The sequence below is a fragment of the Phascolarctos cinereus genome, unplaced genomic scaffold, assembly GCF_003287225.1.
Source record: "Phascolarctos cinereus isolate Bilbo 61053 unplaced genomic scaffold, phaCin_HiC Scaffold_4;HRSCAF=312, whole genome shotgun sequence".
Lineage (NCBI taxonomy): Eukaryota > Metazoa > Chordata > Mammalia > Diprotodontia > Phascolarctidae > Phascolarctos > Phascolarctos cinereus.
This window is the reverse complement of record NW_027555847.1, coordinates 710,134,869-710,159,329: the sequence shown is the minus strand read 5'-3', so window position 1 is coordinate 710,159,329 and position 24,461 is coordinate 710,134,869. Positions and strand designations below refer to the sequence as shown.

General features: G+C 41.4%; 1 protein-coding gene across 1 annotated transcript; it reads left to right on the top strand.

The window, feature by feature from the left end:
• The first annotated feature begins 588 nt into the window (after positions 1 to 588).
• LOC110222801 (2'-5'-oligoadenylate synthase-like protein 2) lies at positions 589 to 16,108 on the top strand. The gene is made up of 6 exons (XM_021007983.2): positions 589 to 872; positions 3,080 to 3,377; positions 5,406 to 5,617; positions 8,299 to 8,561; positions 13,149 to 13,296; positions 13,666 to 16,108. Exons 1-6 carry the CDS (start codon positions 675 to 677, stop codon positions 14,143 to 14,145), a joined length of 1,599 nt encoding a protein of 532 aa, XP_020863642.1. The 5' UTR covers positions 589 to 674; the 3' UTR covers positions 14,146 to 16,108.
• Positions 16,109 to 24,461: the final 8,353 nt, after the last annotated feature.

Genomic DNA, 24,461 nt, shown 5'->3' with positions numbered 1-24,461 from the left:
ACCAACTCCTTCTGGTAAGTTGGAGGACCATCCACTCTTACCATCCACACTGCCATCTTGTCTTAAGATCCTTACCACCTGCCCTGTCACCCCTGGGCACTATCAGCTGATCTGCCATTGCATCCACTAGACTCATGGGGCTTACTATCCACCCTTTCTCTACACCCTTAGGACCTCTGGGCCCTTCCATTCACCCTGAAGCTAGACTATTACATGCACTCAGGCAGTGTGAGCTATTGGACAACAAGGACTACCCTGATTTTTTTTCTTTTTGTATCCTAAATCATTCTTTGATGTACACAGAAGCACTTAAGTAGTTTTTTTTTCATTCACTTCACTCATTCATTCAAGTGTCAAGAGACATTGCCATGGTCACATCTTAAAGCCATGGTCCCCATCCTTCTGGGTCTGGTTGAGAAGGAGTTAAGTCCTTCCATGCAGACTGTATGCTGGTAAAAATCCTGAGGTTCTGAAACAGCACTCCATTAAGGAAAGCCAGAACAGTTTCAGGTTCCCAGCAGACTGGAAACTGAGAAGGAAACTGAAAGTACTCATTCTAACCAATCATCTGACAGGAAAGAGGAAGGGAAAGGCCAAGCTGCCTGATAAAAGTGAGCTTAGGCAGGGAGAGGTCTGTGTGAGTATTCTGGAGTTTCTCACTCAGCCTGGCAGGGATGGAGACGTTCACAGATCTGTATGACACCCCTGCTGAGAAGCTAGATGCCTTTGTAGCTCATGCACTTCAGCCAGATAAAGAGTGGAAGGACGAGGTCAAAGATGTCTTTGAGAGGATTGCAGGATTCTTTCAAGAGCAATGCTTTCAGGACTACATTATAAGAGACAAACCGGTCAAGGTGATGAAGGTGGTGAAGGTAAGAACCAGTTCCATTCTTCAGAATAGGGAAACCCTAGGAATAAGAGGAAAGGTGATACCATGACAGAAAGAACACTGGCTCTGAGGTCAGAGGTTCTGGGTTCAAATCTCACCTCTGATGCTTACTTACCTGTGTGCTTTTGAACAGGTCAGTTAGTCTCATAGGCCTCTGTTTCTTGCTCTATAAAATTATGGGGTTTGATTAGATGGTCTCTGAGGGCTCTTCCAGTTTCAGATCTATGATTCTAAGTCACTTAGACTTTTCAAAGAGCATGAGAATCAGTGATGGCCGAGTAGTTAAGCAGGAAGAAGAAAAGTGTTTGAGGTTCACCTAAGGTGGGAGGAGAGAGAAAAAGGACATGAGGACTTGGGATCAACATCTCCTTACTTCACAGGTAGATGTTACCCTCAACCCTTAGGCCAGCCATTAATTTCCCCAGTAGGGCATGTCCACTATGACCAACTCTATCCATATTTCCTTTCTCCTCTATTCGCAGTTCCTGGCTCTAGGTGAAAAGGTGAGCTCTCTCCGGGTACTAGCCTGGGTCCACCTTCTGATTCCTCTGAATCAAGTGGCACAGAGATGCTTCATAAATGAAGGCCAGGCCCCTTGATCTAGTCTCTCCCTTGACCCAGCAACCCAGTTTCCTCTGTGGGAAGATATAAACACCCTCTGAAAAGTTTGAGCAGACTTTCTGAATAGTTACAGGACAAGCTAAAGTTTTGCACTCTCTCCTCTGGTGCCAACTCCTCTCTCTCTTTGATAAAAATCCTTCCTCTGCATCTCATATCCTCGGCTTTCAACTTTTCCTGGACTCTCTTCCACACAGTTCTCTAAGGACTGTGCTCTGCTTTTGTACTTCTCTTCCATTGCCTATATTTCATTCCATCTTTTCTTCATGACTTTTAAAAATTTAAGTTAATTAACAGGTTTCCTTTGCATTACCAATAGTCTTTTCAGACAACTCACCTTTTGTCCTCACCAGAACTCACTTTAAGAGTGCTCGGTGAAGAAAAACTCAAACATCAATTTCTTTTTTGTTTGTTTTGTTTTTCATTTTTGGTGAGGCAATCAGGGTGAAGTGACTTGCCCAGGGTCACACAGCTAGTAAGTCTCAAATGTCTGAGGCCAAATTTGAACTCAGGTCCTCCTGATTCCAGGGCTGGTGCTCTATCCGCTGCATCACCTAGCTGCCCCCAAAACTCAATTTCTTGGATAAACCTCCAGTCCCTTCTCACTCCCATCTTCCTCCCTCCTCGACTGCCAAAGGTCAAAGCCTCCCAAAACAGAAAGTCTAGAAATTTCTGACTTGGCCTAATTGCAGGAGCTCAAGGGGTAGGCAGACTTTAGGGTCTGGCTGTCTTTAGTTTTGTTTTTTTTTTTAATCTCTGGAATAGGTATTACAGTGGATAGGGCACTGTGCCTGGAGTCAGGAAGACCTGAGTTCAAATACAACCTCAGACATTTACTAGATGTGTGACCCTGGGCAAGTCACTTTACCTCTGTCTGCCTCAGCTTCCTCAACTATAAAATGGAGACAATAATAGTACCTACCTCCCAAGATTGTTGTGAGGGTCAAATGAGATGATGTTTGTAAAGTTCTCAGCACAGTGTCTGACACACAGTAGGCACTTAATAAATGCCTGTTCTTTTCTCTCTTCTCCTCTGGAACCATGAGGACAGAGATGGTCCAATAGATACTTTCCATAATAGAGACCAAGAGGCCTTTCTGAGTCTATGATGCAGTGGAAAAAGTGGGGGCAGCTAAGTGGCACAGTGGAGAGAGCACCAGCCCTGAAGTCAATAGGACCTGAATCCAAATCCAGCCTCAGGCCAAAAACTTGACACTTACCAGCTGTGTGACCCTGGGCAAGTCACTTAACCCCAACTGCCTAAAATTAAATTTTTTTTAAAAAGTGACAGAGTTGGAGTCGGAGAATAAGGGCTCAAATCCTGGCTCTGCCATTTACTACCTGTGTGACCTTGAGCAAGCTATATCTACTCTCTGGGACTCAGTTTCTCTGTTTGTAAAATGATGGTGTTGGACTCAATGACATGCAACATTCCTTTGAGCTCTGAATCTAGGATGCAATGATTCATAAATGCTCTAACTTAGAGGTCCTAAAGAGTTTCACTTTGGTAATAAAGGCAACTCCATATCACTCCCACCCTGGATGATAATGAACCTGGTTTGTCTTTGGCAGGGAGGCTCCTTTTCCAAGGGTGTAGAACTAAAACATACTTCTGATGTGGACATGCTTCTTTTCCTGAGTTGCTTCTCCAGCTATGAAGACCACCACAAACTCCGAGGTCCCGTCATTGAATTCATGAGGGAGAAACTTGAGAAGTGCCAAGAAAGCATAGCCTATGCCATTATCAACATCTCAGAACAAAAGTCCTCAAACAGGTCTGTGCCCCCACGATCCTTGAACTTCGATGTCCATTCAAAGAAGAGGAAGAAACCGATCCATGTGGATGTGCTACCCGTCTTTGATGCCCTAGGTAAGAACAGACTAATGCCTCCATGAGAGGGCAGTCTGTCTGGGACACTGGTTCTTAACCTGAGGTCCACAAAGGGGTTGGACAGTTTTCATAGGGGGTGGAGAGAGGTGGATTGCCTTCCACACAAAATAACATCTTTATTTCAATATAAGACAAATTAAGTCAACAAATATTTTAGGTACCATGTGCCCAGCACTAAGCTAAACCCTGGAAATACAAAGAAAAGAAAAGCCCAGTCCCTGCTCTCAAGGAGCTCACATTCTAATGGGAGTGACAATATACAAACAAGTGTGTACAAATAAGATATAGCTAGGATAAACTGAAAGTGATATCAGAAGGAAGGCATTAGCGTTAAAAGGAACTGAGAAAGCCTTCTTTCTGAAGCTAAGATTTCAGCTAATATTTAAAGGAAGCCAGGGAAACCAAGAAGACAGAGAGTTCTGGGCATGGGGACAGCCAATGAAAATTGCCAGAGTTGGGAGATGGAGCATCTTGGGCGAGGAATAGCCAGGAGACTACAGGATCAAAGGGTTCATGGAGGAAAGTAAGATGTAAAGGGGCCAGGTTCTATAGGACTTTAAAAGCCAGAGGGCTTTAAATTTTGCCTTGGAAGTAATGGGAAGCCTCTGGAGCTTATGGAATTCAGAGCTCAACATGGTAATCCTATGTATTTTATTCTTTGCATTTAAAAGCTCTATTCTGATGTTGAAAACTAAAAATAAATAAATTAGTGAATCTTTAAAAAAGAAAGAAAAAAAACTCCTATATTCCAAGAAGGGATCCATATGCTTCCCCAGACTGCCAAAGGGATCCATGACATGCAAAAAAAAAAAAAAAAGTTTAAGAACTCCTGTGTTAGGGTAATTCTCTGAGATGCAGTTCCTTCTGGGAAACATATGGAAGATGATTTGGTAAACAAAGGTGGAGAAAGAGTCATCCATTGAAACTTCTTTTCTAAGTCCATCTACATCTTCTCTTTCTTGGTCTTTTTGTGTCCTTGCTCTGACAGTGCTGAGGGTTCCTATTTTCCAGGAAGAAGGAGCCTGAGGTATATCTGGTGGGTAGAACCACAGTAAAATAAGTGTATGTGAGCTGTAAGATCCAATCCAATCCAATAAACAAGTATTATGGAACTACTATAGGCTTGGTGCCAAGGATAGACACAAAGACAAAATGGGGAAAAAATGTCCCTGCCCCTGACGAGCTTATGTTTTCCTTTTGAGGATGCAACATCCAAACAGATAGGCATATAAGGGACAATTGAGGAGGAGGGAGAGAGCAGTTAGCAACTGCATGTTCAGCACCAGTGCCTGCCACCTGGTAGGGTCTCAATAAATATTTTTGACTAATTGACCACTAGAGAGATTAGGAAAAGCTTTCCATGGAAACCGCAAAGTGAGTTGAGCTTGAAAGGAGACCTCTAAGAGGTAGAGGTGAGAAGGGATGGGGGACAGCTTGGTGCAAAAGCAGAGATAGGAGATGGATTGTTGAGCGTGAGGAACAATTAAGATGGTCAATTTAGCTAGAACATGTCTTATGTGATAGTGAATAATGTGAATGAAGAGATATAAGAAAATACCCCTAACCCACCCTTTGGGGGAGGTGGGAGATCCACAGGTGTTACACATTACACATTGCACATATTTTTGGACTTTATCAATACATCAATCAGTTGCTCTGATTTTTTTTCTCTCTCTCTACCTACACTATTTTTCGTATGGAATGGCTCCAAGGAAAGGGAGGAAGAAGATACATGGGATGTCATGGCGATACAAGAAACAGAACACATCAATAAAAATTACTTTAAAATAAATTAGTAATAATAATAATATATTAAATGAATAGGAAATAAGACTAATAAGGCTTACAAGATAGATTGGAGCCAGGTTGTGAAGGGCTATCAATGTCATGTTGAGGCATTTTATCCTAAAGACAGTAAGGAGCAACTGAGCATTCAGAGGAGTGATATAGCCAGATTTTGCTGTATGATGATAGTTATATCCAGACAATGTCTCTCTCACCTATCAGGGGAAGAAAATCCACCCTCAAGGGAAGAGAATTACTCAGATCTGGATTCAAGACTTACTGTACAGCAAAAGGTTTATGAAAAATTAATTAAGAACAGAGGGGGGCCTGGAGAGTTCACCCCATCCTTCAGTGAACTGCAAAGAAGCTTTGTGAAACATCGTCCAGCCAAGCTGAAGAGCCTTCTTCAGCTAGTCAAGCACTGGTACCGAGAGGTAAGGTGGGCAGGGCATCCAGAGGCTTCACCGTGGCTCCAGAGGGTAAGGGGAGAGACAGCATAGAAAGACGAGTGTGGCCAAGGAAAAGGGCAGAATGTTTGTGACAAAGAGAAGGATGTGACTGTAAAGATGCCTTTCAAAGCCTTACAACACTCCTCTGGCAAGAGCTTCGGGTGGTTTCCCCCAGGTTTAAATTCTAGGTCTCTTATTGGTGACCTGGGAGACATTGGCAAATCACTTCATTTCTCTAGATTGCTGGTCCCTCATTTCTAAAAGGACAGGATTGGAGTAGATAATCTCCAAGGTCCCTTCCAACCCTAAATCTTATTGTCTTGTGAGATGTCCACACAGGTATTAAAACTGCTAGGTCACATTGCTGAATCAATCAACAAAAACTTGGTAGGTGCTGTCCTGGGTGCTGGAGAGATAATGATTAAAAAATGAAATCGTCCATGACCTCAAGAAGCTGGCATTCTATCCGGGGAGATAAAAGTACATCTGCAAATGTGTGCCCAAAATAAACAAAGTATGTTTGCTACTAAGTAAAAAACAAAGTAAATAGGCAGGGGTTCTTAATCTGGGTATCTATGGATAGATTTGTGGGGGTCTATGAGCTTGGATACAAAAAAATAATTTTAAAATCATATTTCAATACAACTAGTTTCCTTTATAACTCTATACATTTTATTTTATGCACTAAAAAATTGCATAGGTTTCATTGGGCTCCCAAAGGGACCCAGGAGTGTCTACGATGTACCAAGAACTGTGTCCACACTGAAGATACAAAGTGAAAGAATCCTTGGCTTCAAAGAGAAAGCTAGGTGCCATAATAAAGTACCAGACCTAGAGTCAGGCAGACTTGACTCCAAATCTTGCCTCACACATTTCCTAGCTCTGTGGCCCTGGATAAGTCACGTAACTTCCTGGCCCCAATTTCCCTATTTGTAAAATGAAGATAACTCTAACATCTGGCAATTTCCTAGAGTTGTTGTGAGGATCAGATCTGTGTAAAAGGCTTTATAAATCTGAAAGGACAATTTTGAGGAGATGATATGCGTGTAGATGGATAGGTCTATCCAAGATAAGTACAGAATTGATACAAGGTAGCTTTAGAGAGAAAGGCTCTAGGAGCCGGAAGGAGAGAGAAAAAAGTCTCTTGCAGGTGGTGGCAGTGGAGCTCCAAATTTTGAAAAGATCCTAAAAGGCAGAGGTGAGGAAGAAGCATGTACCAGGCATAGGGGACAGCCAGTAGAGAGACAGCAAATGGAGTATTGTGTTCGAGGGCAGCAGGAATGTCAGGTTGGCTGGATCATGGCACTCATGATATGGAGTAAAAAGTCTGTTAATGTAGAGAAGAGGTCAGTTGTGAAAGGCTAGGTCTATAAATGCCACATAAAGGAGTTTGTATTTCATCCTAGAAGCAATAAGGAGCCCCTTGAAGCTTATTGAGTAAAAGAATAACATTGTCAGCTTTGTGTTTTATGGGGGGAGGGGAATCACCTTGGCAGTTGGGTGGAGGATGCTTTAGAGTTGAGGAGGAGGCTTGAGGCAGGGAGACCAAGCAACAGTCTACTTCAATAATCCAGATGTGAGGTGATGGGGTCCTGGTTTAGGATGGTGACTATATGAGTGGAGAGGATGGGATATAGGTGAGAGGTACTCCAGATAGAAACCACGAGATGTGATTAGATATGTGGGTCGAGTGAGAGTGAATAGTTGAGGATAGTGCTGAAGTCGCAAACCTAGATAATTAGGAGGGTGGCGATGTCCTTGAATTAAATAAAAGGGCCAAGGAGAAATGGAAAGGCTTCATGTAGGAGGTGGATGTTTGTGCTGAGTTTATGAAGCAAACTGGGGATTCAAAGAGTCATGAATGAGATGGGAGACCATTCCAGGCACGGGAAACATTCTGTACAAAAGTACAGAGATGGGAAATAGAGTGGTGTGTAAGGAAGAGGAAGAATGCCAGTTTAAGCACAAAAAAGGGGTTAATCAATCTATGAGAAAGGTAAGTTAGAATCAAGTGGTAACTAAAATGTATTTATTGCTTACAAGAGATTGACTTCACAATATTCTTTAAAACCCAGAAAAGGTGTGAATTGTTTCCCCTAGGCCATTTCTACAGGACTGTCTTTGATCTCAGCAACTGTCTCCCAGCCTAAATGCTGCCCCCCTCTGATGACCCAAGAGAAGGATGAAGACCTTACCACATGGTGCTTATATGACCTAAAGAATCTTTAGACACTAAACCATTGTTGCTATACCTTAATCTGAGAGCAACGTCATCATTAAATGAGATACTTGTAAAATGCTTAACACGGTGCCTGGAACAGTGAGCGCCTACTAAAGGCTTGTTCTTTTCCCACCTTCTCCCTTTTCAGCTAAGGTAGAGTATAGATAAAGGTAGGCCATAGTGAAAGTGAGACTCAGATTTCTTATCAATACCTGGAGGTCTTGGAAGAGGTTGTAATTGAAATTCTTAGGACCCTTGAAATTCTAGGGACTGGCTAGGTCTCTAAAATGCACTTAAGAGCATGGTTATCTTGGAGAATTCAAGTGGGTGAGAAACATATAGAGAAAAGCAGGATGGAGAAGACCTTGGACTTTACCAAGCAGTATTTCTCAGTCTGCAGTCCCAAAGCTCTTCGATCTCAAAATTTCTCTATCTCTTTTAATAGTATGTGAAAAACAAATACCCAGGAAAGCATTACCCCCCCAAATATGCCCTGGAGCTGCTGACTATCTATGCCTGGGAGACAGGAACCGAAAAAGCAGAGGACTTCAGTCTAGCTGAAGGATTTGTGACTGTGATGAAGTTGCTGAGGGATTACAAAAATATCTGTATCTACTGGACCGACTATTACAATTTCAAGAATCAGGTAGTCGGACGCTTTGTGAAAAGACAGCTGAAGCAAATACCACCAACCGAGAAGAAAAAAGGGTAAGTAACTCTCCTCTCTTTGCCTCTGCTTTCTATGGGTGAAGGGCCCTGGAGACTAAGGATAACTGTCAGATAGCAAGAGCTGGCAATTACGTAGTACTTTATGATTTAAAAAGCACTTTACATACTGGGTGATGCACCAGATAGAGCTCTGGGCCTGGAGTCAAGAACACCCGAGTTCAAATCCAGCCTCAGGCACTTACTGGCTGTGTGACCTTGGGCAAGTCACTCAGCTTTTGTCTGCCTCAGTTTCCTAAACTGTAAAATGGGGCTAATGATAGCACCTATCTCCCAGGGTTGTTGTGAGAATCAAATAAGATAATATTTATAAAGTGTTTAGCACAGTGCCTGGCACATAGTAGGTGTTATATAAAAATGTTAGCTCTTTGAGTCACACAACAACTCTGTCAAGTGTTATGATTATTTATTGCAGTTTTACAGATGAGGAAATTAAGGTTCTGAGGAGTTAATTTTCCAGCTAACCCCTGGGGGTTTTTTGTATTTGGGGCAAAATCAGAGTATGGGAAACTCTTAGATAAGAGAATTTAAGTCTATTGTAGTGCTTGTGTCTGAATCTGGAAGGGAACTTCCTTAACTCCCATTCAAGTGCAATTGAAGGAAGTTGGAAGAAGTAAAAAACAAATAAAAACTCCTCTCAACTGGGCTCCTCAGTGCATGCAGCAGGGCAGTATTCCTGCTCCTCTATCATTTCTTTCCCCGTCATCTCAGAAGCTGCTTTGACCTTTCCCTGGTTTTTTATAACTCTTCCAACTCAGTTTCCTTATCTGTAAAATGTGCCTCTCGGGGTTGCTATGAGATTAAAATGAGATGTTTGTCAAGTTCTTTGCAAACCTCAAAGAGGTGATAACCACTAGAAGATCCTGTGTGAGTTCTTTGTTCCAAGATGCCTGCAGGGGCTAATGGCCTCCCTCAGTCTCTCCCTTCTCTGCTGGAGCTCAGCTCTCCTTCTAGTTAGCCCTTCCAGCTGTTGTTGCTAATGTTGCCCATTCTTTCCAGATGAGCTCATTAAATGCCAGATGGGATTTGCCATCTACCCTTGCTGCTGCTCAGTTGATGAGCTCCCCACTCCTTTCAGTCTACTCTCCTTCAAATTGTGTGGGTCTCTTTAAGAATGCCTGGGTGTGACTCCAGTATATCTTCTGACTCATATTGTGATAGCACCAGATTGCTTAAAAGGTTGAGAAAGAATGCAGGTTCTGAAATACAAACCCCAGCATAACCAATCTGTTCTCAAACCACTAAGTGTGTAAGGAAGCAATTCCCTGAGCTGGTTTCAGTGGGAAATGGGGTGACCTTCTTCCCCCAGCCCAGTCCTGTCCTGATGGGAGAACCCTTCTAGACAGCAGCAGTTGGTGCCATCACACAAGAGTACCCCAAAATTTCCTTGTATTCCTTATAAGTGGGTACCACCACCCCTTAAATCTACTTTAAGAAATATAAACACACTATAATCATTGACCCACTTAATGGTGCTCCAAAGAAGAATGGAACTCTTCAAAAAGCTAGATAAACACTGGCCAAAGATATTGCAGAAGGTATTCAGGGTTCAAGAACAGCTAGTGTAGTGGATAAAGCACCAGGCCTGGAGTCAAGAAGACTTATCTTCCTGAGTTCAAATCCAGCCTCAGACATTTACTAGCTATGTGACCCTGGGCAAGTCATTTAGCCCTATGTGCCTCAGTTTCCTCATCTGTAAAACGAGCTGGAGAAGACCATGGCAAAACATTCAGTATTTTTGCCAAGAAAATCCCAAATGGGGTCACAAAGAGCCAGACACAACTGAAATAACTGAAGAAGAATAACAACGTGGCCAGTGGCAGCATTACTTGGTGCAAAGAATTCTATTTAAAGACACAAAGCTCTGTCTTAAAATACTAGCTTTGGTATTCATTAGTTGTATTATACTTTGGCAGGTTAAATCAACTCAATAGAACAAGCATTTATTGAACACCTGTGATGTTCCAGGCATGCTTTAGACACAGAGAATACAAAGACAAAACAAAATAAACCTTCCCTCAAGGAGCTTTCCTTCTCCTAGGGGAAACATATACATAAATAAAAATAACTCCCCCCAAAAAAAAGTGTATACATTTTTGGTTGAGCTATATCTGTGATTTCTTCTGTGAATAGAACTTCCCATGAGGAAAATCCTTCTACCAGCATAGATCAGCACTTTCTCTGAAACTACACATGGTAGTAGAGGTTGCCTGGGCCACTGAGAGGTTAAGTGACTTACTTAGTATCACAGACGAGAGAACTGGCCAAAGCCTGGCCGCTTAATCAGGTGATACATGCCAAGAGCTGTTTGAACAGTACAGAGCTGAGGTGAAATATAAAAAAACTAATGAACAGCCCTGTAGACTATGTTACATTCTCATAACAGTATCAGCCTTCCAGAAGATTCTAATGACAATTATAAGCCAAATTACTGGATGCTGTTTCAAGTTTGTTTTGGTCAAATGAATTCTTGTGAATCATGGATGTTTAGCATTTCTTCTGAATGTAGAAACAAATTACCAACTCTATATTGTATATTATTGAGTACCTTTTTATTCCCTCTTTTTGGGGAAATCATAGATGTGAGTCATTGCCCTAGTTGTAAGTAAAGTTGTCCAAGGGTAATGAGTTTAATGAGTTGACTGTGAGAAGGGGGAAGCTAGACACATTTCATTAGAGGCCAGCCTCTCCAGCACTGAACTTAGTCCAAACTACATAACTGGGTAAATAATGAAAAGTGGCTATAGTACTCTAGATTCCACAAGCTCATCAAAGTTAGGTAAAGCTCCTAAGAGATTGCAGTGAGGAGAAGGTATATTCCAGGAATAGGGACAGCCTATAAAAAGGCAGAGAGACAAGAGATGAAATACTTTTTTAAAATTATATTTATTTCATTAGATATTTCCCAATTACATTATAAATAATTTTTAATATTCAGTTTTTTTAATTTTGAGCTCCAAATTCTCTTCCTCCCTCCAGCTCCTCCCTTAATGATCTAGAAGGCAATTAATATGATATTAATTTCAATGTGAAGTCTTGCAAAACATTTCCATATTAGCCATATTGCAAAAGAAAACACAGGAAAAATAAAGAAAGTGAAAAAATATGCTCCAATCTATATTCAGAGTTCATCAGTTCTCTCTCTTGGGTTGGAAAGCATTTTTCATCATGGGTCCTTTGGAATTGTCTTGGGTCATTTGTATTGCTGAGAACAGCTAAGTCTTTCATCGTTGATCGTTGTTACAATATTGCTTTTACCATGTACTGTGTTCTCCTGGTTCTGCTCACTTCATTTTGCTGCAGTTCATTTAAGTCTTCCCAAGTTTTTCTAAAACCCTCCTGCTTGTCATTTCTTGTAGTACAGTAGTATTCCATCACAATCATAGACCACAACTGGTTCAGCCATTCCCCAATGGATGGGCATCCCCTCAACTTAATGGAATGCTTTTTGATAAGCAAGTCACTTCCCTCTCTCAGCCTTGTGGGAAGGAAAATGAGAACCACAACTATTTTTTCAACATCTTGATGGAATAACATTGTAGAAATCCCCCTAACCACCTGGTGACCTAATATTAGAATCCTTATACAAATATATGGTAAAGTGGATGGTCTTATCCACTGTTGGAATAACTACTTGCTGCCCTTGGATAAGAGATTGCAGTTTTGTCTAAAAGGATTTCTTTCACAATTGTAAAAGTACTTGGTCATTTCCCCTTATCTTGCCCTTCAACATGTAACATTTTCTTATTCTGAAATATATCCTATCACTTGCATTCTGAATACTCTCCTTTTTTCTCCTTTGACTGATCCCCCTCTTTCTCTGCCTCTCCCTTGCCTTGGAAATGCTTTACTTTTCTAAGCCAGATTGCTACAGGATGCTGCTGATTGCCTATGTAGTCTAAGTGGGACTGAAAGGTTATTAAAAGCAAATTTTTTCTGTCCCCCAGAAATCTGAGTTTGCTATTATCAAGAGCAGATTCCTTAGCATGCTAATAAATCTCTTTACTTTCAATTTGGCCTACTGTTTTTGCCCCATGGTTAGTGGACTCCCACTGATAGGTATGCCTCACCCAAGAGGTTGAGAGGATTGTCCAACAGCTTCCACTTCCTTATCTATAAAATGAAGGGGTTGGACCTAATGATGGTGATAATAATAACAGTTAACATTTATATGGCACCTACTATGTGCCAGGCACTGTGGTAAGTGCTTTACAATTATTATCTCATTCGATCTTCCCAACAACCCTGCTATCATTATCCCAATTTTGTAGTTGGGGAAATTGAAGCAAATAGAGATTAAGTGACTTGCCCAGGGTCACATAGCTAGTAAGTATCTAAGGTTAGATTTGAACTCAGGTCTTCCTGACTCCAGGACTGGCATTCTAGCCTCTGTGCCACATAGCTATTTAGATGACTTCTAGACTCATCCTATGATCTTATAACTTTTTTTAAATTTTAAATTCTATGATCCTAGGAGAGGAAGAATTCTCTAGCCTGGCCAAATGGTTCCAATAGAACTGTACAAGGAGCCTCCCTGAACAAAAGTGACAATCTTCTTTGATATTACAGGCCAGTCATCTTGGACCCAGCAGACCCTACCAACAAAGTAGGATATCAATGCAGGTGGCATGAGGTAGCCAAAGAGGCTTCTTACTGCCTTAGCCAGGCCTGCTCTCAAATGAAAGATGGAAGGTACATCTCAAGCTGGAATATAAAGGTAATGACCCTTCCCTTGGGACTACAGAGACCTCTTTCTATTTCCTGCCCTCCTCATAGCCTCTAACATGACTGTGGAATTTCTTAGGTCCAACAAAGCCTCCCTGTGAATGAGGTCTGGGCTAGATGAGCTGAACTCCATACCCAGGATTGACTCTTCTTGGGACTGGAGTCATTCTTCTCTAACTACAGGGTCTGTGTAGTTGAAGGCACAGAAACGGATAACAAAGAATCCTCAAGTGCACTTCCCAGGAGGAGAGGGGGCTCTTGTGACCTAGGGCAGTAGAGACCCACAGATAACCAAAGCTTCTCTCTCTCTCTCTCTCTCTCTCTCTCTCTCTCTCTCTCTCTCTCTCTCTCTCTCTCTCAGGAAGCAAGAAACATATGGGTGACTCTAAAATGTCCTGGTTTATGGAAGTTGAACTACTACGTGAATCCCTATGACCCTATCCAAGAGATGAAAAAGGAGATTGAAAGGGTTAAAAATATCCCCATAAGTGATCAGCGGCTCTCCTTCAAGGAACCCAGGATAAAGCCCAAAGTATTGATGGGACACAGCACCCTGGCAAACTATGGTATCTTCTACCAAATACAAATCCAAGTGCTAGACATCAGTTCTGCCAGATGCAAAATCCATGTGAAATTTCCCAATGACACCTACCAAACCTACCCCTTTGAAAAAAAAGATACTGTCCTGATGGTGAAACAGCAGATTGAAGAACAGGAAAGGCTGCCTATCATGGGGCAGCACCTGAGCTTCCAAGGTCAACGCCTTAGGGGGAGAAAAAGTCTCAGAGTCTATGGCATTGAAGATGGTGACACCCTGGAATTAGAGTTGACCAGGAGGTAAAAGAAGTTGGAGACTAGGAAAAGAAGGAGATGTTGGTAAGAGCTTAGCAGTCATGGGAACATCCTCAAGTTCCCATCACTAAAGCAAGCCCTGACTCCTCCCCCTCCTCCAACTCTTCCTCCTGCTCTTGCTGCCCCACCCTCTCACTCTCCCTTTCATATCCAAAGTTGGACATGCCAGACAGTGGATCCCCTGAGTGTTGGACTAGGATAATTCTTTAAAGGGGTGGGGAAACTGTGTGATTGTTTTCTCACTCAAATGTATAAAAAGAGCCCAGCTAAGCAAGAACTGGCCTCAGTAACAACACCTCGGTTCTCAATGCCCTCCAGGAAGTACCTGCCTAGATGCTGTGATGATTCTGGAGGAGGGGGAGGGAGGAGTGTTCAATGTTGACCTGGTATCTTTTTAAATTGATTCTTTTCCTCTCTTCTTAAATTGGGTTTTTAATTGCATTTTGCACTTGACAAATACTTTTTATGGCATCTTCATCCTCAAGCCTGAAATTCCCAAAATGGCCTAACTTAGGCCTGGCCCAGAATAGAGGGAAAGGAGCCAAGGATGGTAAGTCTGGACCTTCCCTTTTAGGCTGCCCTCTAGGAAGTCTCTTAATGCTTTTCCTCTTGCTCTTTGTCATCCTTTTCTACCCTAATCTTACATGAGGAAGGGACGCTTCTAGGGAGGGCCTGGATGGACATGCTGTTCTGTGTCTTCTGAGTGGTCCCAGTCTCTTGTTTGCTCTACAGATCAATGAAACCTGTCTCATTTCAGACTAGTCTTCCTCTTCGTGTCTCTGGTTCCTTGTGTGCTACAGAAGGCAGCAGGCAGGAAGGACATTACAAGCCCCACGTAGCAGATAAGCTGGCTCTGTGGAGATCTCTGATCCATGGAGCCATATGTAGCTTGGTGTATACACACTTCAGTCCATAACAAATTCCTGGAGAAGATTGAAGAGCATCGTGATAAATGAATGAATAAGCATGTATTCAGTGCTTACTATATACTAAGCACTGAGTAGCCACAGCCCCTGCCTCCCCAGAGCTCACACTCTAATTGGGGGAGACAACACATATCAGAGAGTAAATTTGCAAAGCTAGGTTCAGCAAGGTGGTGCAGTGGATAGAGCACTGGCCCTGGAATCAGGAAGACCTGAGTTCAAATCCGGCCTCAGACACATAACACTTACTAGCTGTGTGACCCTGGGCAAGTCACTTAACCCCAATTGCCTCACCCAGAAAACATAACAAAAAAAAAATGAAAGCCAATTTGCAAAGCTAATGGGAAGCCCCAGAAGTCCTAAAGTTGCATCAAAGCAGTGGATGGCAAGGCCAAGGGGTCTTTGGGGTGTATCAGCTGTGCCTAGAGGTCAGGGCAGGTAGCAAAGCCTAGATGTCCTCCATCCTACTGGAGGGGTTATGGTTGATGACCCCCTGCTGATCCAAGTGGTATGAGAATCCTTGGGTGCCTGGACTATTGCAACAGCTGCTGGCTGCCTCAAGTCTTTCCCCACTCCAGCCCAACCCCTACTCTGCTGTCAACATGATCCTCCTAAAGCTCAGGTCTGTCTGTGTCACCTTTCCCCCTCCTCCTCCCCTCCAGCCATTCAATAAACTCCAGTGTTTCCCAAAGGGGTGAATTGGAGCCTGCTCCTACTGACTGTTTATGTGATCCTGAGAAAGTCATTTAGTCATTGAAACACTTTAAAAACACAAGTCGCAGAGTTGATGCTAACCTACGTTAGTAAATAGAGTTTTCCCACCTGGGTGTTCCCTGTGCCAAAGAAATCACCAGCCCAGTCCTGTCCCTATCCTATTCCCTGCATATTTATTCTATGTATACTGATACTCATCTTTGTTGTCTCCCCATTGGAATAGAAACTCCTTGCGAGTAGCGATTGTTTTATTCCTTGTTTCTGTGTCCCCAGAGTCTAGCACATAATGGACATTAATAAATGATTGCTGATTGATTGATGGATTGATTGATTGGGAGCCACCTACATGGGAATGGAGAACTGAGATGAGGCTCCTTTTACTCCTGTGTGGTCAATTTCTCCAGACCCATACATCAGCCTCTAGGTAGTGAAGAACCAACAATTAAAATTCTCTCTAATTTCTCCTCCCACCAGCCCTATGCAAAACTAGAATAATTTTAAAATGAATTAAGAGAGGTATAGTGTCCATGACTAGGGAGGTGATAGTCCTGTTGTTTCTCCCTGGTATGGGGGTGCTCAGGGAGGACCAGCACCTCTGGTGTGAGAACTACTGAGTCCTTTTCAAGGCTGCTCATCTACCTTTGGTATCCACTTGTCACCCAACTCTCACCTGTGGCTCCAAGAAGCTGTAGCATGCACAGTGGCCACACTTGGCTAAAACCATTTCAGTAGATGGGCTAAGCCAGGTTGAAGGAAGCCAATAGGCTTCCAACTTATTAGTGAATTGGAGGGAAGTATATGCCAAGCATGTGAAGATTTCCCTCATCAGAATGGGCAGATGAGAACAGCGTGTTCTAATGGAGGGCTTAGAGCTTGGTCAGACACCAAAGACACCAAGGCCATCCATTGCATCCCAGTCATCTTGACTTTTGTCCTGCCACTCGACTTGCATGACTCTGGAAGAGAAAATGAGGTTGATGACTGTGCAGCAATGCCTCACTTAAATCCTATTCATGCTCAAGTCAAGACATCACCCCATGATGTTATTGAAAACTCTTTGAAAAACTAAGAATGAACAACATAAGCTACAGCCAGAGTATAGTGGGAACTTCTTGATGTCCCATTTTAGGAAAGATATTGATAAGCTGGAAAGCTTCCAGCAGAGATCATTGGATTGGGGAGGTAGAAAACCATCAATGGATATGCACCAACCTAGATAATATAGAGAAAAATGACACTGTGGGACAAATAGTTATTGAGACACCCAGAAACACTAAGGCAAGAAATATCACAGAAGGAAACCAGCAGTAAAAATTCATGGTCTCCAACATTTAAGCACAGTGCACAAAGTTTAAACAATAGCAGCATAGACCAGAAATCCTAACAGGAAAATGCAAATTTGAACTCATAAGCACTACCTTGACTTGGTAGAATGAGACCAAGGCTATTCCAGGCATGGGAACTCTGGCAGGACATACCTCATTCAAAAGAACTTAATAAGCAAAGGAGAGAGAGAGAGAGAGAGAGAGAGAGAGAGAGAGAGAGAGAGAGAGAGAGAGAGAGAGAGAGAGAGAGTTATATTAAGAAGGCTTACTCATACAACAAATTCTGAGAACCAAGCAGAAGGGGATGGGAGGTGAGGGTGGGGGAAATGGAGAATGGAGGGAAGCATTCGGGTAATGATCAGAGGAGAAATGTGTTGTTTTTTTCTAGAGCATACCACAGACCACTGAGGAGTTGGGGGAACTAATATCAAGTCTGATATAGTAGTGATGGGGGACTTTAGTTATCCAAACATCTGCTGGAGTGCTTTCTCAGCTTGGTCTCAGAGGTAGAACTTGGAACAATGAGTAGACATTGGTAACAAGGCAGATTTAGGCTGGATGGAAGAAAAACATCCTGAGAGCTATCCAGCAATGGAATGGAATGGTTCAGGAGGTAAGGTATTCCACTGCATTGGATGGCCTCAGGCAAAAGCTTGATGACCACTTGTTGGGGAATTGGATGGGATGGTTGCTAAGGTCTCTTCCAACTTTGTGACTCTGGAAAAGTCAAGTCATATTAACCAGTTAAGTGGAGGACTAGACATCTCTTGATTCTCTCAAACCTCTTCCAAATAAGAATTATGTGCAAGTGGTATAAGTAATTGCAACTGTCTCCACCACAAAATAACAATAGAGGGACCATGGAGAGATTTCTCTCTAAAAGAACACAAGGGAAGTGGAAGGGAGAGAAGATGGATCTTAATTTGAAATTAAAATGTAATGTTTTGAAAAGAAAAATAATAAAAGGCTTAGAAATTAAATTAAAAACTAACAAAACAACTTGAGAAGGAAGAGTAAAAGGGGTTTTATTTGACTGAGAAAGGGAAAGGTGGAGAAGAATTAGATAACTAGATTAAAGGACTAAAGAAAAGGAAATGAATAAGTTAAGCAAAACTCCAAAAGTAGGAAAAGGGATAACACACAGTGGAAAGGAGGGGAAGCTTAAGTATGACAGCCTGTGAGAACAGGATCACCTTCAAGTAGATAAAGCAAAAATAATTAAAGAGACAAAGGGATTTTTTAAAATACCTAATTCGGGGTGGGGAAGGGACCACTATTAGAGACAAATGGAGAAAAACATAAAAGAACTTTCATAACTTTAATTGTAAACGTATTAAACAATCCAATGAAATGAAAAACAGTTGATAGAGACTACAAAACCTCACAATATGTTGCTCACAAGAAACACACCCAAAAAGCAAAGACACATATAGAATAAAAATGAGAGACTTAGAGCAAAATTTACCCTGTGAATCCAAAAAATGAGGAGTTGCAATTATGCTATCAGACAAAGCATAAACAAAAATTAGCATCATAAAAAGAGACTGAAGCAAGGAAACTTTATTTTGCTGAAAGGAACCATAGACAACAAGACAATTTCAGTATTAAATTGATATGGTCCAAATTACTTAACATTTAAATTCATAAAGGAACAATGAGCTGAATTACAAGAAGACATGAAGTAATACAATAATGACAAGAGACTTTAATGTCCTCAGTATTTTGGACAAACCTAATGGAAAGATAAACAAAAAGAGAATATAGAATTGAATAAACAACTAGAGAAACTAGGACAAAAGTGCTATAACATGAGACTGTGAAAGAATGCATGCATTTCTCAAAATCACATGAAATCTTTACAAAAACTGACCACATAATAGGGTACAGAGATAGTTCATATAAATGTGAAAAGGCAAAAATAGTAAGAACATTCTTCGTGGAAAATGTTTACTAACAATAAAAATATTATTCAGTTTGGAGAACACAAGAGACGCAGACCCAAATGAAAAGTTAACAATAAAATCCTCAAAAATGAGTAGATCAAATTTTAAAAATCACAGAAATAATTAATAATTGTGTGAAAGAATAATGGTAATGATGAAACAACATGCAAAAAGTTCTAGGATGCTGCTAAAGCAGTCTTTAAGGGGAAAAGTATATCACTAAAAACTACAATAGCAAACTAGAAAACGAGAGGATTAATGAACTGAATATGCATTTTAAAAATTAGAAGGCAAACAAATAAACCTAAAAATAGTGTAAAAGAGAAGATGAAGACTAGAGGAGTAATAAATAAATGAGAAACCAAGAAAAAAAGCTATAGAAATAAGTAAAAATTAAAAACCAGTTCTTTAGAAAAGACTAACAAAAGTGATAAACCCTTATCCAATCTTACTAAAAAGAAGACAGAAAATCCAATCAACAAACTAGCAATTGAACAATGCGAAATCATAACAAAACCGGAAGAAGCTTTTAAAATTACCAGACTCAACCTTGAGATTCTGTCAGTAAGGTTTGGGGTTTCCAAACAGGAAAACCAAGAAATAAAACTCAAAGAGTTGTAAACGTGGTAAGAGACCATCCTAAGACGGCATAAAAAAGAGGGTTTGTTGAAACTCCATATGGGCATCCCCCAGTCATGTATTTTCCCCAAAAGGGGGAGAATTGAGCCTTACTTCAAAGAGGCCTCTTCCCTTTTCTCCAACCCTTTAGTCTGCTGGGATCTGACCCAAGAATTGGAGTATTTAAGAACTTCTGATTCTAAGACTGGCAAATGCTAAAACAGTCAGGTTAAAGAGAAGGTCCAAAAGAACAATTTGTTTTTGTTTTTGTTTTTGTTTTTGTTAGAAAGCAAAGTCGAGTTTAATTAAATAACAGGCATTTACAATGATAAATTACTACTATATACCACCAAAACATTATCTATCCACATGGGAAACACATGACTATTAATTTTATTCAAGAGCAAACCAGAAAAAAATACATTCTATGAAAGCCATCAATAATACCAATAAAAATTATTTTCAGTTTTATCAAGATAGGTAGCATCAGTGTGTGTGTGTATGTGTGTGTGTGTGTGTGTGTGTGTGAGAGAGAGAGAGAGAGAGAGAGAGAGAGAGAGAGAGAGACATTATTATGACTACGTCAATATGTCAATTACTTGTGATTTCATAGGCATCTCCATCTACTGAGATCTCAAATCCTCTATAATTTAGTCTTAGAGGCTTGAGGCTCAGAGTTTCAATGTCTTCCTCACGGTCATACAACTATTTAAGTGTCAGAGGTGGGATTTGAACACATCTTTCTGCCTCTAAGTTTAGCACTCTATTAGGTCACACATTTCCTGAAAGGTTATGTTAGTAGTAGGTAGTCAAATCCAGCTTCAGAATCGGGAACCTCTAAATTTGGGTCCTTACTCTGATTTGTACTGCCTATGTGACCATGGACAATTTAAGTGGTCCCTCCCCAAGCAACTCTCTGAGATTATTATATTATATTCCAGGCAAGGAAGGTGCTGATATCCACTGAAAGAAGTTCCTCTCTGGAAGATCCCTACACCAAAAAGCCCACAGATCTAATTTTTAAAAATACATATATGTGTGTATAGATATACAGATATCAGATCTATCTTCCCCTAGGAGATATCTCCTAGGAACACAAGCTAAGAGACATACTCATTTGGAAAAGATAACCTTTCTGAAATGGAAGCAACATTGTTTTCTACTATAATTTCCTCAATACCCCCAAAATTTCAGAAATTCTTTTAAAACCCTTAACATGGTATAATGCATTATAGTACTGCAAAGAAGTAACATTGAAAATTTCAGAAAATCTGTCTTTTAATACAATACTTTTTACTTCCCAAATTAAAAAAGATTTAATACATGATATTAGATTAATATTAGATTAATATAATATAATATTAGATTAATAAATATACCAAAAGACAAATCAGGGGCTCAGGAGAAAAGATGGGTTGAATTATCAAGACAGGACTTAAGGAAAGACATGAACCTCTCCAAAGGCTCCTCTCCCTATAACTTTCAGGGATTCAAAGTCATCCAAACCAAGCCTTGTCCTCTTGAGTCGGAGAAATTCAGTTTCTTTGCGAGTATGCTGTGATCGACGTAATTTTTTCTCTTCATCTGCCAATCCTTCTTTTTCCATTGCTACCTCTAACTTCTTTTGCCTGGTTTCTCTTTCTTCATGCTGTAAAATTAGGTTGCTGTAGAAATTCTCCAATGTGAGTTTAGCTACAGTCACTCTTTCCCGGGTGTGGTTGCTCATGGGAAAAGTTGTGGTAGTCCCCGCAGTCATTGCCATAGTAACAGATACTCCCACTCCCTGTAAGGCACAGAGTCAAGCTTCAAACCCAGGGTGTCTTGACTACAGGCTCAGCCTTTTTTCCACGACTGAACACACTGGCTCGTACTTAACTGCCCTCCTCCTCCTCCTCCTTCCTCCTCCTCTTTCTTCTTCTTCCTCCTCCTCCTCCTGCTGCTGCTCCCTCGGAGGCTGCTCGGCTGCTGCCGGCTTCTGCCTCCCCTCAGCCTGCAGCCTCCTGTGTGTGCGTGCGTGCGTGTGTGCGGGTGCTGGTGTGCTTGTGTGTGAGTGTGAGTGTGCGTGTGCCTGCTCGCCTGCCAGTCGGCTCACCCAGTAGAACAATTTGGAACCATGCCCAAAGGGCTTTCAAAATGTGTATACTCTTTGACCTAGCAATACCAAAGAGATCAAAGAAAAAGGAAAAGCATCTATGTGTGTAAAAAATATTTAGAGCAGCTCTTTTTGTGGTGGCCAAGAATTGGAAATTGAGGGAACACCCATCAATGGGGAATGGCTGAACAAGTTGTGGTATATGATTGTGATGGAATACTGTTGTGCTATAAGAAACGATGAGCAGGATGGTTTTAGAAAAACCTGGGAAGATTTATACAAACTGATGAAAAGTGAAGTGAACAGAACCAGATCATTGTATGCAGTAACAGCGACATTATAAGGAAAATCAACTGTGAAAGACTTACGTACTCTGATCTATACAGTAAGCCAAAAAAAAAAAAACTCCAAAGGATGAAAAATGCTACCCACCTCCAGAAAAAGAACTGATGAACTCTGAGTGCACCTTGAAGCATACTTTTTCATTTTATTTTTCTTGCTTTTTTTGCAAGATGGCTAATATGGAAATATGTTTTGCATGACTTCACATATATAATTGACATCATATTGCTTACCTTCTCAATGGGTGGGGGGGGAGGCTGGAGGGAGAAAACTAGGAATTCAAAATATTTAAAACAATGTTAAAATAAAGTATAATTATTTAAAGAGAGAGGTTGGTGTAATGCCAAAGAACAGTCTGGGAGAGACTTACCTGGAGCTGTTGCCAAAGCTAGGAACAGGAATTGTTTCAGGGCCTATTGGAAATACTATCCCTAAGACTGGATAGCATTCATTGAGGCTCAGAAACTCTAGCCAGCTAAGAAGTAGAAGGAGGTGGGGACCAAAGGAATTCCATGGGACCCATGTTTCCAGAACTAGCTTGTGTTATATAAAGAGATTCAGGTGAGGAAAGTAATAAACATGAGAAGATGGGGCATCCCAGGTAATGAGGGCACCAGACCTCTTGCAGCAAGTTACCTGAATTTCCCAATATCCAGAACACTGTAAACCCTGGGAACCAAGCCAGGAGAAGAGGGCAGTTTACGACTCCCCATAAAGCAGGGGAAAGAGAGGGGAGGGCCAAGGATTCCCATATACTGACTGCTCTGCTCACTCTTTCCCCACCCTCCTAGAAAAAATATACAATTGAACAAATAGCTAGAGAAACTAGAGCTAAAGACTTATGGAATCTTTTTATGGGCCTGCTAAAGCATACATGCATTTCTCAACACCATGTGAAACTTTTACAAAAGCTGATCATGTCTTAAAGCACAAAGATACTTTTCTACTTTCCCCAGTAGGACACATCCACGAGACCATCTCTATTTACTTTCACGTGTTTTTTCTTGCTGAGACTAGGTGAGTCAGATAATGTCCAGCTCTCCCCAAAGCATCCATAACAACCTTAGGTCACAGTCTAATTCCCACGTCAAGTGACTGAGAACTTCTTGCCAAATGAAAGACAGAACCCTTGATAAACTTTCTTCGCTTCCCTAGGCTCAAGTTTCTTGCTCTATATTTTAACCACTAAGAGGCATCAATAGCCATTCAACTCATCTTATTCAGTAAAAGAACACAGAATGTATACCAAGTTCTCCTCTTGTCCCTTTCTCAGGATTGAGATTTCCTGGTGCTAGGAAAACTAGCTTTCACTGAAGAGTCAGAGGGGATAAGAGCACAGAAATATCTCAGGTTTGTGGGGTGGACAATCGCTTCCATTTCATTTCCCAAGAGGGTTCTTGGGAGTCTCATACTCACCTTAGCAGTTTGCATATACCACCAGGGCAGAATGGATAAGTAAATGCTGTGTTCTCTATGATTCTGAAAGAGTCTGTGTCCCTCCATCCCTCAGTTCCATTGTTCCTTCTGTAGGACAGCACTGACTTGTCATGGAGTGTTTGCATTTGTGAATTTTGCCAACTGGAACTTAGCTCTGAGCCCCATCTCTGGCCAAACCACAATTCCCTCTTAAACTTATAATAGCAAGATAAGCTGTGGCCAATTGGCTTCAGTAGAATGAAATTACCTCTCCAAAGAACAAACAAACATACCTGAATATCACATATAGTTATGTTCACTCTTCACATAGAAGCAAGAATTAAATAAACAGTAAAAATAACTACCATGGGACAATTTAGGGGGAAAAAAAGCAATAAAATATACGAAGCATCTTTGAAATTACCATGTGCATAAACCCCAGAAGCCACCCCTTCCCAAACAGTATAGAAGCTAATTTTACTCAGGAATTCTAAGAAATGCATATTTTGAGTTTAATTACCCATAGGTACATATCTTGCAAATGGGCAAAAGAATGCCCACTCAGTCCCCACTCATACAAATAGCTGGGCAAGCCCCTAGATGAAGACACAGAAACTCTAGAGCAGGGGTGGGGAACCTGCAGCTTTGAGGCCACATGTGGTAGCTCCCCACCCCTGCTCTGGAGGAATCCTGGACCTGGAACACACAGGGATGAAATTGGGATCTTGGTGGACTTGAGAGAAGACTGGAGTTCCTATGGCAGGTAACATTCTCGGCCCTATCTTTTCCATGGCAGGGAGCCATCACCACATCTAATCTTTCCTAGCCCATTGCAGGGCAGGGAGAGCAGACTCAGCAGCCAGGCTGCATTGACCTTACTCACTTCCTAGCATCCCTTTCCTCTTTTCTGGACCAGGGCTCCTGTGACTGGG